Source organism: Salvelinus fontinalis, chromosome 13, assembly GCF_029448725.1.
Source record: "Salvelinus fontinalis isolate EN_2023a chromosome 13, ASM2944872v1, whole genome shotgun sequence".
Classification (NCBI taxonomy): domain Eukaryota; kingdom Metazoa; phylum Chordata; class Actinopteri; order Salmoniformes; family Salmonidae; genus Salvelinus; species Salvelinus fontinalis.
The window spans coordinates 7,670,998-7,686,688 of NC_074677.1; the positions used below are offsets into that span (position 1 = coordinate 7,670,998).

Sequence of the window (15,691 nt, forward strand, 5' to 3'; positions counted from 1 at the left end):
CTGTGTTGTGTATTTCTGCCTTTCGCAGGTCGGAGTGTGGATTGCACATTTTAGTCACAAGAAAAGGGGAAACATTTGAATTGCACCACCATCTAAACCTTCACCTATACACAACAGGAGGCTGCTGAGGGGAGAACGGCTCATAATAATGGGCGGAACGGAGCAAATGGAATGGGATCAAACATCTGGAAACCATGTTTGATGTATTCGTAACCATTACACTAATTCCATTCCAGTCATTACCACAAACACATTCTCCCCAATTAAGGTGTCACCAACCTCCTGTGCTATACACTATCCCCCTCCCCCCAAAAAACAACCACCCCATCCCACTACTTTGGGCCTAAATGATCCTACACCAGGCCGTCGGCCTGGGAGGATGGAACCCCTTCTCTCAAAACTACCTGTAGATCATCTGCACTAAAATCTCTCACCCAAATGTTTCTCTGCTGCTGCAACTACCTCATCTATCTTCTGTGCTTTCTGCTCCATCAGTGCAGTGCAGTTGATCACCATGGCTATAAACGCAAGAAATCCAACCTTATTAAAACTCATCCCTTCTGGCTCTCTCTCTCCAGGCCTACTCACCGGTTGAATCCCTCACCCTTTGGCTATCCTCTACTGTCCTTACTGCTTCAGCATATGAAACCTTCTTCCCCACTCAAACTCTGGAAATCTCAACTTGTCTCTCTCTCTCGAACAGGGCAATTCGGAGAGTGGCGCAGCAGTCTAAGGCACTGCATATTAGTGCTAGTAAGCATCACTACAGACCCTGGTTCAATTCCAGGCTGTATCCCAACCGGCTGTGATTGGGAGTCCCGTAGGGTGGCGAACAATTGGCCCAAAATCGTCCAGATTAGGGTTTGGCCGGGGTAGGCTGTCATTGTAAATCAGAATTTGTTCTTAACTGACTTGCCCGGTTAAAGACTAGCAGGTAGAAACTCCATATCAAAGCTCAACAAGACAGACAGGGTATCATCCATCTCACCATTTCCACAGATTCTGCATCTCACGAAATGCTGGGCATCACAAACACCAGTAATATTCTTTCTCATCTTATGATCTCAACGCCACCCCACTGATCATTATTTTGAGCGACGCCCTGCTCCGGAGAGCGGAGCACGACACAGGAACACATGATGTGGAGCACCTGCTGCCTCTGGACGGACGATGCACAAAAGAAAATCAACACATTTCCATTTCCCCGAGACTTTGACAAATGTAACAGTTCCCAGTTTGTTCTTCACCCAGCTTCACACAACATATGTGTCGGCCAAATAAACATGGATCCACTTTCTGCAAAAATCTCACTCCTAACGGTCCATAATCATTTCTGGTTTGTTCATCGGGGCAAAGCTAGGAAGTTGCCACAGGTAAGGCCGACCTCATCTTGGTCAGGCTCAACTTCAGAGCAATCATTACTACCGGCTGACTCCACCTCGAGATCCTTACGGTTCTCAAGAGAGTAAGTAAAAGTAACTCCACTTGGTTTGTACTCAGGAAATGAGGGTCTGTACTTCACACTATTCTCATCACACCCCCTACCTTCCTCCCCAGCCTACAGACTCCCTACCTTCCTCCCCACCCTACAGACTCCCCAGCCTACAGACTCCCTACCTTCCTCCCCAGCCTACAGACTCCCTATCTTCCTCCCCAGCCTACAGACTCCCTACCTTCCTCCCCACCCTACAGACTCCCTACCTTCCTCCCCAGCCTACAGACTCCCTACCTTCCTCCCCACCCTACAGACTCCCTACCTTCCTCCCCACCCTACAGACTCCCTACCTTCCTCCCCACCCTACAGACTCCCTACCTTCCTCCCCAGCCTACAGAGTCCTACCTTCCTCCCCAGCCTACAGACTCCCTACCTTCCTCCCCACCCTACAGACTCCCTACCTTCCTCCCCACCCTACAGACTCCCTACCTTCCTCCCCAGCCTACAGACTCCCTACCTTCCTCCCCACCCTACAGACTCCCTACCTTCCTCCCCACCCTACAGACTCCCTACCTTCCTCCCCAGCCTACAGACTCCCTACCTTCCTCCCCAGCCTACAGACTCCCTACCTTCCTCCCCAGCCTACAGACTCCCTACCTTCCTCCCCAGCCTACAGACTCCCTACCTTCCTCCCCAGCCTACAGACTCCCTACCTTCCTCCCCAGCCTACAGACTCTCTACCTTCCTCCCCAGCCTACAGACTCTCTACCTTCCTCCCCACCCTACAGACTCCCTACCTTCCTCCCCACCCTACAGACTCCCTACCTTCCTCCCCACCCTACAGACTCCCTACCTTCCTCCCCACCCTACAGACTCCCTACCTTCCTCCCCACCCTACAGACTCCCTACCTTCCTCCCCAGCCTACAGACTCCCTACCTTCCTCCCCAGCCTACAGAGTCCTACCTTCCTCCCCAGCCTACAGACTCCCTACCTTCCTCCCCACCCTACAGACTCCCTACCTTCCTCCCCACCCTACAGACTCCCTACCTTCCTCCCCAGCCTACAGACTCCCTACCTTCCTCCCCAGCCTACAGACTCCCTACCTTCCTCCCCAGCCTACAGACTCCCTACCTTCCTCCCCAGCCTACAGACTCCCTACCTTCCTCCCCAGCCTACAGAGTCCTACCTTCCTCCCCAGCCTACAGACTCTCTACCTTCCTCCCCAGCCTACAGACTCCCTACCTTCCTCCCCAGCCTACAGACTCCCAACCTTCCTCCCCAGCCTACAGACTCCCTACCTTCCTCCCCAGCCTACAGACTCCCTACCTTCCTCCCCAGTCTACAGACTCCTACCTTCCTCACCTACAGACTAGAGGAGCTTACTATTAGTCGATTCTGGTACTTTCAAGTGGGAAACTCAGAGCTCATGTTTCTTCAACGAATTTCCAAGTCAGAAATTTCCGAGTTTCGATTAGTACGTGAACGTGTCATGACCCTCTCAATATAATGCCCGGAGACCAATGGTGCGTTCTCGACAACTTGGAACTTCAACCTAGCTTGGAACTCGGGAATCTCCAACCTCCGACTTCAGTGCGTTCAAAACAATTGGGAAATAATAAAAACGATCTCTGACTGGAAAAGTTTGTTTTGAACGGTCATCCAATTTGGAATTACTAGTCGTAAATTCGGGCGTCATGCCGCTTTCAAAACAACTGGGAACTCTGGATAATATGAGCTCGGACTGGGAAAAATCATTTTGAATGGTCATCTAACTCGGAATTCCAAGTCACTCTTTCTACGTCGTGATTTGACCTCGTTTCTTCCGAGTTCCCAGTTGTCATCCAAGAACTCCAATTTCTCTGACATGAAGGTCACTGACGTCACGATCCTGAGATTTTTTTCCCCCATTCCGCGCTCGTTTTTCCCGAGTCCCCAGTTCTCTTGAATGCACCAAGAGAGTTTATATAGCGCAATGGACTGGCCAGCCACATGCTCGCTCATTCGATTAGTCGTGTGATCGACCTGGAGACGTCTTTCTCAATGTCGAAGTTATATCTTAGAAATGCTTCATTAGTGTTTAACGTTAGTTATTGGTACACTGCTGCCACTTGAGTCTTGCAATGCTCCTGAACTGGTCATTAACGTTAGCTCCAAGTAGCTAGATTGGTAGTTGTGGAGGGTTGGGCCTTGCAGAACCATGCACGTGGGGAACTGGAGATACGTAAACCATGCCGGGGTAAGTCTATGTTTGGCGTGGATGTTACTGAATTAATTGATCATGCGTAACTAACGTGGTCGATTTTTGACAATTTGTCGATGTGATCTTCTAGTAAGACGAAGATTCCTTAACTGTTAGCCATCTGTTAGTTTGCTTACTATCCATCTGATCCACGAACACGGAAAACCAGTTTACACAATGGAAATTAGCATAGGTAACTGTAGCCGATTAAATTCAACTCCAAGCTATATGATTGAGCTGAGGGGCGACTAGTGTAGTCGAACTGGCGTTCCTACGTCACATAAAATGGAAGTCAACTACTGATTTCAACACCCAAAGAATATCCCGAAATTACAGCAACATGTTTAATTGCGGCCTGTTCTTTGGGCGCTGAAGTCAGTCGTTTTTTGTTAACGTCATTTTTGTGACGTCGGAGCACCAGTCCGTCCATAGTCGCAGTTCAACTCCATCTTAAATCGTTTAGTTGGCTAAACTAGCTAGCCCACAGAGTTTTGAAATGCAAGTCCTGTTAGTCCTCATGCATTAACCAAATTGTACATCAGTTCTAGATTCGGGAGACCACGCCACACTGGCCAGGTCCAGAAGGAGTGAACTGGAGCATACACCATTGACTGCACATGGCTGGTAAATTCAACGGGCTATTGAGGCCTGACTAGTAATGTCTAGTTGGGCATTCAATGACACATTTGTTTATAATTTAAATGATTTGGTGTCTTCTGATCAATGATTTTGAATAGGCACCATGGCCACAGCAGCTGTCGATGATGAAAGCTTAAATAGGAAGAGTTTGATGCAACAACTGATGATTAACGACTTCTGAGCAACAGCTGTGTTACGAAAACTTCAGCCATGTTTAGGAGATAATTGCTTTCATATAGATGCTCATAACCCCCCTGTGATTGTTTTGAACAGGAGTGACACCGCTCCCAATGAGTTGATGACTAGGAGACTCAAGGTAAGACTACCACACCCACTTCACCTAGACTTCACTTTGACATTTGTCTTCTCTGTCTAGTCTCGTTGTGATGAATACTAAACTGAAAATAGCTGGAATTACCGTCAGATTGTAAAGTGGTGATATTCGGTTTTCTGAACATGACTGGCAGTGACTTGGAACTTGCCTATATAACATTAGTACATTTTTCACATATTGTAATCTTAGATTCTCTACTTTTCAGGTGGTGTCCCTTTGAATAACATCCCTATAAGGCACATATGTCAGAGTCAAGGCCCGCGGGCCACATCCGGCCCGCGAGAAGGTTTTTTACGGCCCCTGGGATGATCTTGATTTATTATTAGAACCGGCCCGCAGACCGCAGCAAGCCGGCAGCCCGCAGATCTTTTACACGCACCAATACTACATTTCCCACAATGCAACGGTGACGCACCGAGCAGTAGGCTGCTTCATTTCAATATTTATTGGCACAGCAGTCGTCAGCATCACAGTAAAATTAACTTTCAGATACCCATCAAAAATGGCAAAAAGGAAGGTGGACACTGAGAACCGGGGGTTTCAAACAAGGTGGGAGTCGGAGTATATGTTCACGGAGGTAGCTGGAAAACCTGTGTGTCTTCTGTGTGGAGAAAGTGTGGCGGTACTGAAAGAGTATAATCTGAGACGACATTATGAAACGAAACACGCGGACAAAAACAAGAATATGGACATGGAACAAAGGCTACAAAAGGCAGAGGAATTAAAACCGAGGCCTCAAATCTCGACAGGCTCTGTTCAAAAAGCCAAATCACAAGGCCAGGCTGCTGTCAAGGCCAGTTTTATTTTGGCAGAAGAGATCGCTAAATCAGCCCGGCCATTTACGGAGGGGGATTTCATCAAAAACTGCATGATTAAAGTTTGTGACGAAGTTTGCCCAGAAAAAAGGCAACTCTTTTTAAATGTGAGTCTGAGCAGAAACACCATTGCCGAGAGAGTAGACCAGTTGTCCATCAATCTAAAAGAGCAGCTTGTGAAAAAGGGAAAAGATTTCATTGCATATTCCTTGGCTGTGGATGAGACCACCGACATTTCTGACATTGCCCAGTTGTCAATTTTCATCCGCGGAGTGGACTCCAGCCTAAGCGTGACAGAGGAGTTTTTGGCTTTACGTCCTATGCATGGCACAACTACGGGGCATGATTTGTATGAAGAGGTGTCAAGATGTGTAAATGAGATGGAGCTGCCTTGGGAAAAACTCGTGGGTTTGACAACCGACGGAGCACCTGCGATGTGTGGACACAGGAGCGGACTGGTGGCGAAGATACGGGAAAAGATGCAAGAGGAAAACGCGACAGGTGAGCTGACAGCTTATCATTGTATCATACACCAGGAAGCGTTGTGCGGTAAAGCCTTGAAAATGGAGCATGTAATGAGCATCATCACGCGCACAGTTAACTTTATCAGAGCCAAAGGTTTGAATCACCGCCAGTTCAAGGCATTTCTGACGGAGTTAGAAACGGAGCATGGTGATTTGCCTTATCACACAGAGGTGCGATGGCTAAGCCAGGGAAAGGTGCTTCAAAGATGTTTCGAGCTTCGTGAGGAGATTTGTCTGTTCTTGGACAGCAAAGGGAAAGACACAACACAACTCAGAGACGAAATGTTTCTGTGTGAAATGGCTTTTCTGTGTGACATTACGAGTCATCTGAATGCAATGAACTTGCAGCTGCAGGGTCGGGATCATGTCATCTCTGATATGTACAGTACAGTGAAGGCATTTAAAACCAAACTGACTCTGTGGGAGACGCAGATGCGGAAAGAAAATTTGAGCCACTTTCCCAGCTGCCAGACCATGAAAGAGAAGCTCTCTACCAGTGCGTTCCCGAGCGCACAGTTGGCTGATAAAATAGGTATGCTTGCCGCTGACTTTCGACGCCGATTTGCTGACTTTGAAGCACAAAAAAGCAGGTTGGAACTGCTCGGTAACCCATTTGCTGTTGACGTGGAAAGCTCACCACCAAACCTCCAAATGGAGTTGATTGACCTCCAATGCAATGATGCACTGAGGGCAAAATATGCGGCAGTGGGTGCTGCGGAGTTCGCCCGTTTCCTCCCCGACACAATGCCCCAGCTGCGCATCCAGGCTGCTCAAACGTTGTCTATGTTTGGCAGCACATACCTGTGTGAACAACTGTTTTCTTTGATGAACCTGAACAAAACATCACACAGAAGTCGACTTACTGCTGAACACCTCCACTCAATTCTGAGGATTTCCTCAGCTCAGAGCCTTACCCCGAACATTGATGAACTTGTGGAAAAGATGGGACACCACCAAGTATCACCCTCAACCTCAAACAAGTGAACATTACTGTGCAATCACATATTTAGAGTTTTTACTCAGTTCAAGTTTAAAAGTTAAAGTTTAATATTTGTTTTCACTGCATGTTACTTCTCCTTAAACAAAGTGTTGTTTTTGATTAATAGATTTTTGCACTTTATTTTATTGTATTTCAATCCAATTATATTTTAAAAATATTTCAGTTGAGTGGATGATAGAAAATTGCTATTGTTTTTTTCTTTGAAGTAAATTTAGCCCACTTTTGCTAAAATAGAAAATATAGGCTACTGATGGTGCCTTGAATACCGGTTTCTTTCATTTAATGTTCATGTTATGGGGATTTTTATATAAAGGAAATTTGTCTTTTGTGTCTGTTGAAAATTAAAGATTACTGACAGAGCCATAAGAAAATATTGCTTTTATCTGATCATATTGGAATATATTTGTTAGGTTTTCAGTAGGTTCAATTAGGTTCACTAGACTATATGCGTCATTTAAAAAAATTTCAATGAACATTCGAACAGTCCGGCCCTCGGCTTGTAGCTAAATTTTTTATTTGGCCCTCCGTCCATTTGACTTTGACACCCCTGCTATAAGGTCTCCCTGAACTGGACATGTAGACTGAGGTAAGGACATTCACTCTGGGCTCAAGCTGCCCTAGCTTGGTCAGCTGGAAGAAAGGAATACTTGCCTGTGTTTATGCTATTGTGAATACTAAACTGAAAATAGCTGGAATTACCTGCAGATTGTATTGTGGTGACATTTGTGTTTCTGAAACATGTGAGCATGTTTTAATTTGACAGCTCTAGGTTTCTTTCAACTAATTATTATTTATTTTCCATCTTCCTCGTCTGTCTGATTGCCCCTTGCTGATTCTCAGCTCTCATCTATCCTTCAGGTGAGTAGTCACTTTCACAATCTATGAAACCCTATTCTATATCTAAGCTGTATGAGTTTCTTTACGTGTCCTGGTGTGGTAATGATGAATACTAAACTGAAAATAGCTGGAATTACCGTCAGATTGTTTAGTGGTGATATTCGGTTTTCTGAACACATCAAGTGGCAGTTATTGACTTGACCGGCGTTCAATGTGATAAAATGGGAATTAACTCTTACAATACTCAAACATTTTCAGATTCTCTTCCACGTGGCCGGAGTTTCCAAGATGGTCAGCGCTTCCTTTCTTGCTCTGGTAACTTGACACAGAACTACCACTGGAGGCCAGTGTTAAGATCAACAACAATGATTTTACATATCCATTCTACTATCCCCAGGGTGCAATTTCTACAGCAGCCCTGGCTTTAAATTATATAGTAAAAACTATGGATAATAAACTGTATTGTGCTGATCATTTTAGTGATTTCTCTAAAGCCATATACTGTTAATCATTCCTTATTGCATAGACTCCTCTAATGGGTTGGGTAAAAAACATTGTTGTAATAAATATCACCTGGGAGCATGAGCAGCAGTGTGCATTTTCCTTTCTCTGTGTGTTCTGCTTCGTTTATTTTGAGGTTTCGCTGAGTAATGGTGTTTTTTGTCTGTGATTATAGAAGAGACAGTCTCATTCTTTGAACTTCAATAAATAGGTTTTAACCCGGGTCTTTGTTTATCTGCAGTTAACTTGTGCATGAATGTGAAATAATCCTTTGACTTATATGGATGTCAGGTAAGCAATGACTTGATCAGCAACATGAGTGCAGGAGTTATGTCAGAAGGGTGTGTTTCCCATGCCGCTGATAAACATTGCATGGCCCTGGTATAGAATTGTACAAATCGACCGTTTTGAAGTCAAATGGCAAATTGTTCACCTCGCAACAAAATGAGGGGATCCGACCTATGCATGGAAGAGGATCAGCATCTACACAGCTCAGTGCAGAGCTGCAGAAACGGCGACCTTCAATGATGTGAGATTCCAGCTAAACCTGCCAAAATTCATCTTGACCTTAAACGTTTTACACTTTCAAGGAGGCTCAAGACTTCTTAAAGGAAAAACATCAAGCCCAGCAGACAAGGGGATGAGCTGACAGCTCTGGGATTGGCTCTATATTCAGGTATGCTATCAAGCACAAACGTAACTAAGCCTTTGGCTATGATGCTTCCCTCCATAAGACAATGAGGACACCCCTCAATTGGGTAAAAGGAGCACTATTGCATAACATTGGACTTCGTTATGTTTTCTATGGTCCAGGACAGTCAGACAATATATTGAAGTGTCATACAGACTGGGGCTGCTTCCTGTGGGGATAGTGTTGCATCACTATATGGTAATATAAAGGGAAGCTAGTCTTTTTGTTTTTATTGTCCTATGGTTTAGGAAAGATGGCCAGTCCTGTAAGAGCTACCACACAATTCCTTTTTTCTTCCTGTTGATGGCTGTTCCCCTCTTACGCTATGGAATTTATCTCCCAGGGAGGACTTGGCCTACAGGCCACTAATTATTTATCTCCCAGGGAGGATTTGGCCTACATGCCACTATTTATCTCCCAGGGAGGACTTGGCCTACAGGCCACTAATTATTTATCTCCCAGGGAGGACTTGGCCTACAGGCCACTAATTATTTATCTCCCAGGGAGGATTTGGCCTACAGGCCACTAATTATTTATCTCCCAGGGAGGATTTGGCCTACAGGCCACTAATTATTTATCTCCCAGGGAGGACTTGGCCTACAGGCCACTAATTATTTATCTCCCAGGGAGGACTTGGCCTACAGGCCACTAATTATTTATCTCCCAGGGAGGATTTGGCCTACAGGCCACTAATTATTTATCTCCCAGGGAGGATTTAGCCTACAGGCCACTAATTATTTATCTCCCAGGGAGGACTTGGCCTACAGGCCACTAATTATTTATCTCCCAGGGAGGATTTGGCCTACAGGCCACTAATTATTTATCTCCCAGGGAGGATTTGGCCTACAGGCCACTAATTATTTATCTCCCAGGGAGGATTTGGCCTACAGGCCACTAATTATTTATCTCCCAGGGAGGATTTGGCCTACAGGCCACTAATTATTTATCTCCCAGGGAGGATTTGGCCTACAGGCCACTAATTATTTATCTCCCAGGGAGGATTTGGCCTACAGGCCAATAATTATTTATCTCCCAGGGAGGACTTGGCCTACAGGCCACTAATTATTATGAGGATCTATATTTGACTGCATTGTGCAAACCCTTGTCTAATTTTGTTGGTTTAGTGCATGGTTCTCCAGTGCAGTTCCTGGAGAGCTACTGTCCTGTAGGTTTTCGTTCCAACCCCAGTTTTATCTGACAATGATTCAGTTGATCAACCAGCTAATTATTAGAATTGGGTGCTCTAGATTAAGGTTGGCTCAAAATCCTACAGGACGGTAGCTTTCCAGCTACAAGGTTGGAGAGTCCTGGTATGAAGCACAAAGGCTTCATGGAGCTCATACTCCTTTGCAGAGGACTACAGCGGAGAAGTGGCTACTCGTAGCGAACCTACACAAGCTACTGTGGAATCCATGTCCGCATACTTTTTTTCGGTTCTACCCCAGTAGCCGGATGTTGCTCTGACCTGGTGGAAGTGTTGCCTGCCGTGTCCACAGCCGACTGGCCGGGAACTCTGCAGGGATCCCTTCCCAAAGGGGTCTAGAAATGGCTTCTCCGCCCTAGATCAAGAGGTTCCGGTGCCTTATTCCCTGGGGGCAAAGACTCTGGTCATTCATCGTCCACAATGGATACTAAAGCTAATTCGGGTCCATCGGGCGCCATCGCCCTTCGGTCCTCAAGGGGTTTGTGAAACCACTCAAGGCGAAAGAACCAGCTGTTGTCATTGGCAGGTCTATGGTAATCAACATCTTGGTTCCTGGGGCAAAAATCCTGTGCTATCTTGTAGCATGAGTACACATAAAAAAGCCTACTTCTGACCGTTCTGCGACAGCTATCGGGAGCTGACGCTGCCGTAGTCCATGTAGGGTCAAACATCAGGAGGGCTCGGCACTTCTGAAATTGGATTCTCTTAAGGATCTCTTCAGGATCGGTGTCCCACCCACGGAACGGTTGAGCTAACGTGCGCTAATGTGATTAGCAAGACGTAAGGAACAAGAACATTTCCCAGGACGTAGACATGTCTTATATGGACAGAAAGCTTAAATTCTTGTTAGTCTAACTGCACTGTCCAATTTACAGTAGCTATTACAGTGAAAACATACCATGCTATTGTTTGAGGAGAGTGCACAGTTATGTACTTGAAAATATATATATATTGACCAATTAGGCACATTTGGGCAGATCTGATACATATTGAACAGGAATGCAATGGTTCATTGGATCAGTCTAAAGCGTTGCACACACACTGCTGCCATCTAGTGGCCAAAATCTAAATTGTGCCTAGAGTCCTAAATCAGATAATGGCCTTTCTCTTGCATTTCAAAGACACAAAAAAAAGAGAACCGTTTGTTTTGTTACCTTTTACCAGATGTAATGTGTTATTCTCCTACATTAATGTCACATTTCCACAAACGTCAAAGTGTTTCCTTTCAAATGATATCAAGAATATGCATATCCTTGCTTCAGGTCCTGAGCTACAGGCAGTTAGATTTGGGTATGTCATTTTAGGCAAAAACTGAAAAGGGCCCGATACTTAAGAGGTTTTAAGTATTCAGACCCTTTGCCATGAGACTCGAAATTGATTGATAATTATTGAGATGTTTCTTGGAGTCCACCAACTTGGAGTCCACCTGTGGTAAATTCAATTGATTGGACATGATTTGGAAAGGGACACACCTGTCTATATAAGGTCCCACAGTTGACAGTGCGTGTCAGAGCAAACACCAAACTATGAGGTCGAAGGAATTGTCCGTAAAGCTCCAAGACAGGATTGTGTCGAGGCACGTATCTGGGGGAGGGTACCCAAAAAATGGCTGCAGCATTGAAGGTCCACTAGAACACAATGGCCTCCATTCTTAAATGGAAGACGTTTGGAACCACCAAGACTCTTCTTAGAGCTGGCCGACCAGCAAAACTGAGCAATCAGGGGAGAAGGGCATTGGTCAGGGAGGTTACCAAGAACCAGATGGTCATTGATCGAGCTCTAGAGTTCCACTGTGGGGATGGGAGAATCTTCCAGAAGGACAACCATCTCTGCAGCACTCCACCAATCAGGCCTTTATGGTTAAAGGGGCAGAAACAAGATTCTCTGGTCTGATGAAACCAAGATTGACCTCTTTGGCCTCAATGCCAAGCATCACATCTGGAGAAAAGGTGGCACCATCCCAACGGTGAAGAATGGTGTTGGCAGCATCATGCTGTGGGGATATTTTTCAGCGTCAGGGATTGGGAGACTAGTCAGGATAGATGGAAAGATGAACGAAGCAAAGTACAGAGATCTTTGATGAAAACCTGCTCCAGAGCACCCAGGACCTCAGACTAGGGAGAGGGTTCACCTTCCAACAGGACAACGACCCTAAGCACACAGCCAAGACAAAGCAGGAGTGGCTTTGGGACAAGTCTCAATGTCCTTGAGTGGCCCAGCCAGAGCCTGGACTCGAACCCCATCGAACATCTCTGGAGAGACCTGAAAATAGCTGTGCAGCGACGCTCCCCATCCAGCCTGACAGAGCTTGAGAAGATCTGCAGAAAATAATGGGAGAAACTTGCCAAATACAGGTGCGCCAAGCTTGTAGTGTAACGGATGTGAAATGGCTAGCTAGTTAGCGGTGGTGCTCGCTAATAGCCTTTCAATCGGTGACGTCACTTGCTCTGAGACCTTGAAGTAGTGGTTCCCCTTGCTCTGCAAGGGCCGCGGCCTTTGTGGAGTGATGGGTAACGATGCTTCGTGGGTGACCGTTGTTGATGTGTGCAGAAGGTCCCTGGTTTGTGCCCGGTTCGAGGCGAGGGGACTGTCTAAAGCTGTACTGTTGCAGTAGCCTCATACCCAGGAAGACTCGAGGCTGTAATTGCAGCCTAAGGTGTTTCAACAAAGTACTGAGTAAAGGGTCTGAATACTTATTTAACTGTCATAAATGTGGAAAAAGTCAAGGGGTCTGAAAACTTTCCAAATTACCTGTAGTTCATCTAGGAAAACTAAAGTTCCAAAGACTGGGCCTAATATGGTGTATAAGAGGTCATTCAAGAACTTTTGTAGTGATTCCTATGTTGTTGATGTAAAGAATAGTTGCTGGTCTGTGGTGTGTAATGAATAGCAACCAGACACTGCACTTAACATATTTATGAAATTGCATATTCCTGTTACTAGGTAGCATGCACCCATTAAGAAAATGTAAAAACTGTTAAATCCCTGTATTTGTATTTATTATGGATCTCCATTAGTTCCTGCCAAGGCAGCAGCTACTCTTCCTGGCGTCCAGCAATATTAATTAAGGAAGTTGTACAAATGTAAAAACATTACAATACATTCAACAACAGATTGATGAGGAATTCAAAAACATTGTATGGTTAAGAGGGATGAGGCAAAAGAAACAGCTAACATGTCTGGCTGCATTACCGATTGGCAAACGTATTGCGAATTGAGAAAATGGTGACTCAACAATAAAAAATAAACTACTATGAAAGCAAGATATTTGATATAAAAAAAGATGGTAAAAAGCTTTGAAGCACCTTAAATAAAAACTCGGCTTCATCATTCATTGAATCAGACGGCTCATTCATCACAAAACCCACTGATATTCCCAACTGCTTTAATGATTTGTTTAAATTGGAAAGATTAGCAAATTTTAGGCATGACATGCCAGCAACAAACGCTGACACGGAATTATATCTGATAAAATTATTTGAAAGACAAGAATAGTAATTTTAAATTCTTGTAAAGTGAGTGTGGAAGAGGTGAGAAAAATATTGTTGTCTATCAATGATGACAAGCCTATTTTACTAGGCAAGTCAGTTAAGAACAAATTCTTATTTTCAATGACGGCCAAAGAAACAGTCGGTTAACTGCCTTGTTCAGGGACAGAACGACAGATTTGTACCTTGTCAGCTCGGGGATTCGAAATTGCAACCTTTCAGTTACAAGTCCAACGGTCTAACCACTACGCTACCCTGCCGCCCCATGCTACACAATTGCGCACATTCGACTTTGTGTCCAATAAATCTTTAACTCATTACCTTGACTCGTTCTCTGTCCAATCTAACGTGACCCTGCTGTAAATCAAGCAGACAGATGATCAACATCAATTATCTGCTAGGGATGTTAGATCTAATATGGACCACGGCACAATGGTCTTCATCGGGTTAACGAAGGAGACAACAAAACATTCTGGACATTCCACGCAAACAATATTTTCCCCGCACTTTGGCTGTTGCATCGAGTGCTGTATCACAACAGCTGTTTGTCACTTGACTGTCATTCAGAAAATACATTTGATGTGTGAAAATATCACAACTTAACTAAAACAGCTGGACAAATGCTCATCCAACAAGTATTATGCTGAATTATTGAAGAACCACGTTAATGACTTTATATTTTGGTTTTAAATATCAAGTTAAGAATATATCAGTTAGAACCAATCGATTTTGTAATCACATACATTTTTGATTTGTGTGCCCATGAAAATTATACTCACACCAAACACACCAAACACTAAATGTTAATAATCTCTCTTGGGTAGGGGGCAGTATTTAGAAGTTTGGATGACAAACGTGCCCAAAGTAAACTGCCTGTTACTCAGGCCCAGTATTGGATAGAAAACACTCTTAAGTTTCCAAAACTGTTAAAATAATGTCTTTGGGTATAACAGAACTGATATGGCAGGCGAAAACCTGAGGAAAATCCATCCAGGAAGTGGGATATTTTTGATGTGGGTACTTTTCTATTGAACGCCTATACAGTATGTATTTGGATAGGACCCAAATTGCAGTTCCTATGGCTTCCACTAGATGTCAACAGTATTTAGACATTGTTTCAGGCTTGTATTCTGAAAAACGAGGAAGAATGAGAACATTCTTTCAGTGGACTCTAAATGAACCAGAGCGGTTTTGAGCGTGTGACCGATTGCGCACCGTTCGTTGTTTTTCTTTTCTATTGAAGACGCTATTGTCCGGTTGAAATATTATCAATTATTTAGACAATAGACAACCTGAGGATTAATTATGAACATCGTTTGACATGTTTCGACGAACTTTACAGGTACTATTAGCATGTTTTCATCTGCATGTCGTGACCGCCTTTGAGCCAGTGGATTACTGAACAAAACGCGCCAACAAAACTGAGGTTTTTGGGACATAAAGAGGGACTTTATCGAACAAAAAGAGCATTTATTGTGTAACATGGACTCTTGTGACTGCAAACATATGAAGATCATCAAAGGTAAGTGATTAATTTTATCGCTATTTCTGACTTTTGTAATTCCTTTACTTGGTTGTAAAATGTTTTAAATGCTTTTGTGTGCTGGGCACTGTCCTCAGATAATCGCATGGTATGCTTTCGCCGTAAAGCCTTTATGAAATCTGACACAGCGGCTGGATTAACAAGAAGTTCATCTTTAAGCCGATGTAAACACTTATATATTTTATGAATGTTTATTATGAGTATTTCTGTATTTTGAATTTGGCGCTCTGCAATTTCACCGAATGTTGGCCAGGTGGGACTTTACCGTCCCACCTGCCCATAAGAAGTTTTAAGTAAGTTACAGTGCATTTCCAAAATCGCCATACAAAGAACTGTCCGAGCAAGATCCAGGATTCTTACCGGGTTCAAGTTCAATGTCTCATTTAACAAAAAAATTGTTAATATATTATATAACAACAAACACGGCCATAAATGCAAGG

The 15,691-nt window shown here is 44.3% G+C and overlaps 1 protein-coding gene and 3 non-coding genes across 4 annotated transcripts; all 4 read left to right on the forward strand.

Moving 5' to 3' along the window:
* Window positions 1-3,329: 3,329 nt before the first annotated feature.
* Window positions 3,330-8,548, forward strand: LOC129868016 (general transcription factor II-I repeat domain-containing protein 2-like). Its single transcript, XM_055941584.1, has 6 exons — window positions 3,330-3,672; window positions 4,218-4,299; window positions 4,588-4,630; window positions 4,854-5,964; window positions 7,828-7,845; window positions 8,083-8,548. Exons 4-6 carry the CDS (start codon window positions 5,151-5,153, stop codon window positions 8,250-8,252), a joined length of 1,002 nt encoding a protein of 333 aa, XP_055797559.1. The 5' UTR covers window positions 3,330-3,672; window positions 4,218-4,299; window positions 4,588-4,630; window positions 4,854-5,150; the 3' UTR covers window positions 8,253-8,548.
* On the forward strand, window positions 4,696-4,770 carry LOC129869152 (small nucleolar RNA SNORD65). Its single transcript, XR_008761871.1, has one exon. It is a non-coding gene; the product is annotated as a small nucleolar RNA SNORD65 (small nucleolar RNA).
* On the forward strand, window positions 7,653-7,724 carry LOC129869153 (small nucleolar RNA SNORD65). Its single transcript, XR_008761872.1, has one exon. It is a non-coding gene; the product is annotated as a small nucleolar RNA SNORD65 (small nucleolar RNA).
* LOC129869150 (small nucleolar RNA SNORD65) lies at window positions 7,925-7,999 on the forward strand. The gene has a single exon (XR_008761870.1). It is a non-coding gene; the product is annotated as a small nucleolar RNA SNORD65 (small nucleolar RNA).
* Window positions 8,549-15,691: the final 7,143 nt, after the last annotated feature.

What these genes read in the sequence shown, in the direction of transcription:
- LOC129868016 (XM_055941584.1), top strand. Translation starts at nt 5,151, where the DNA reads ATGGCAAAAAGGAAGGTGGACACTGAGAACCGGGGGTTTCAAACAAGG.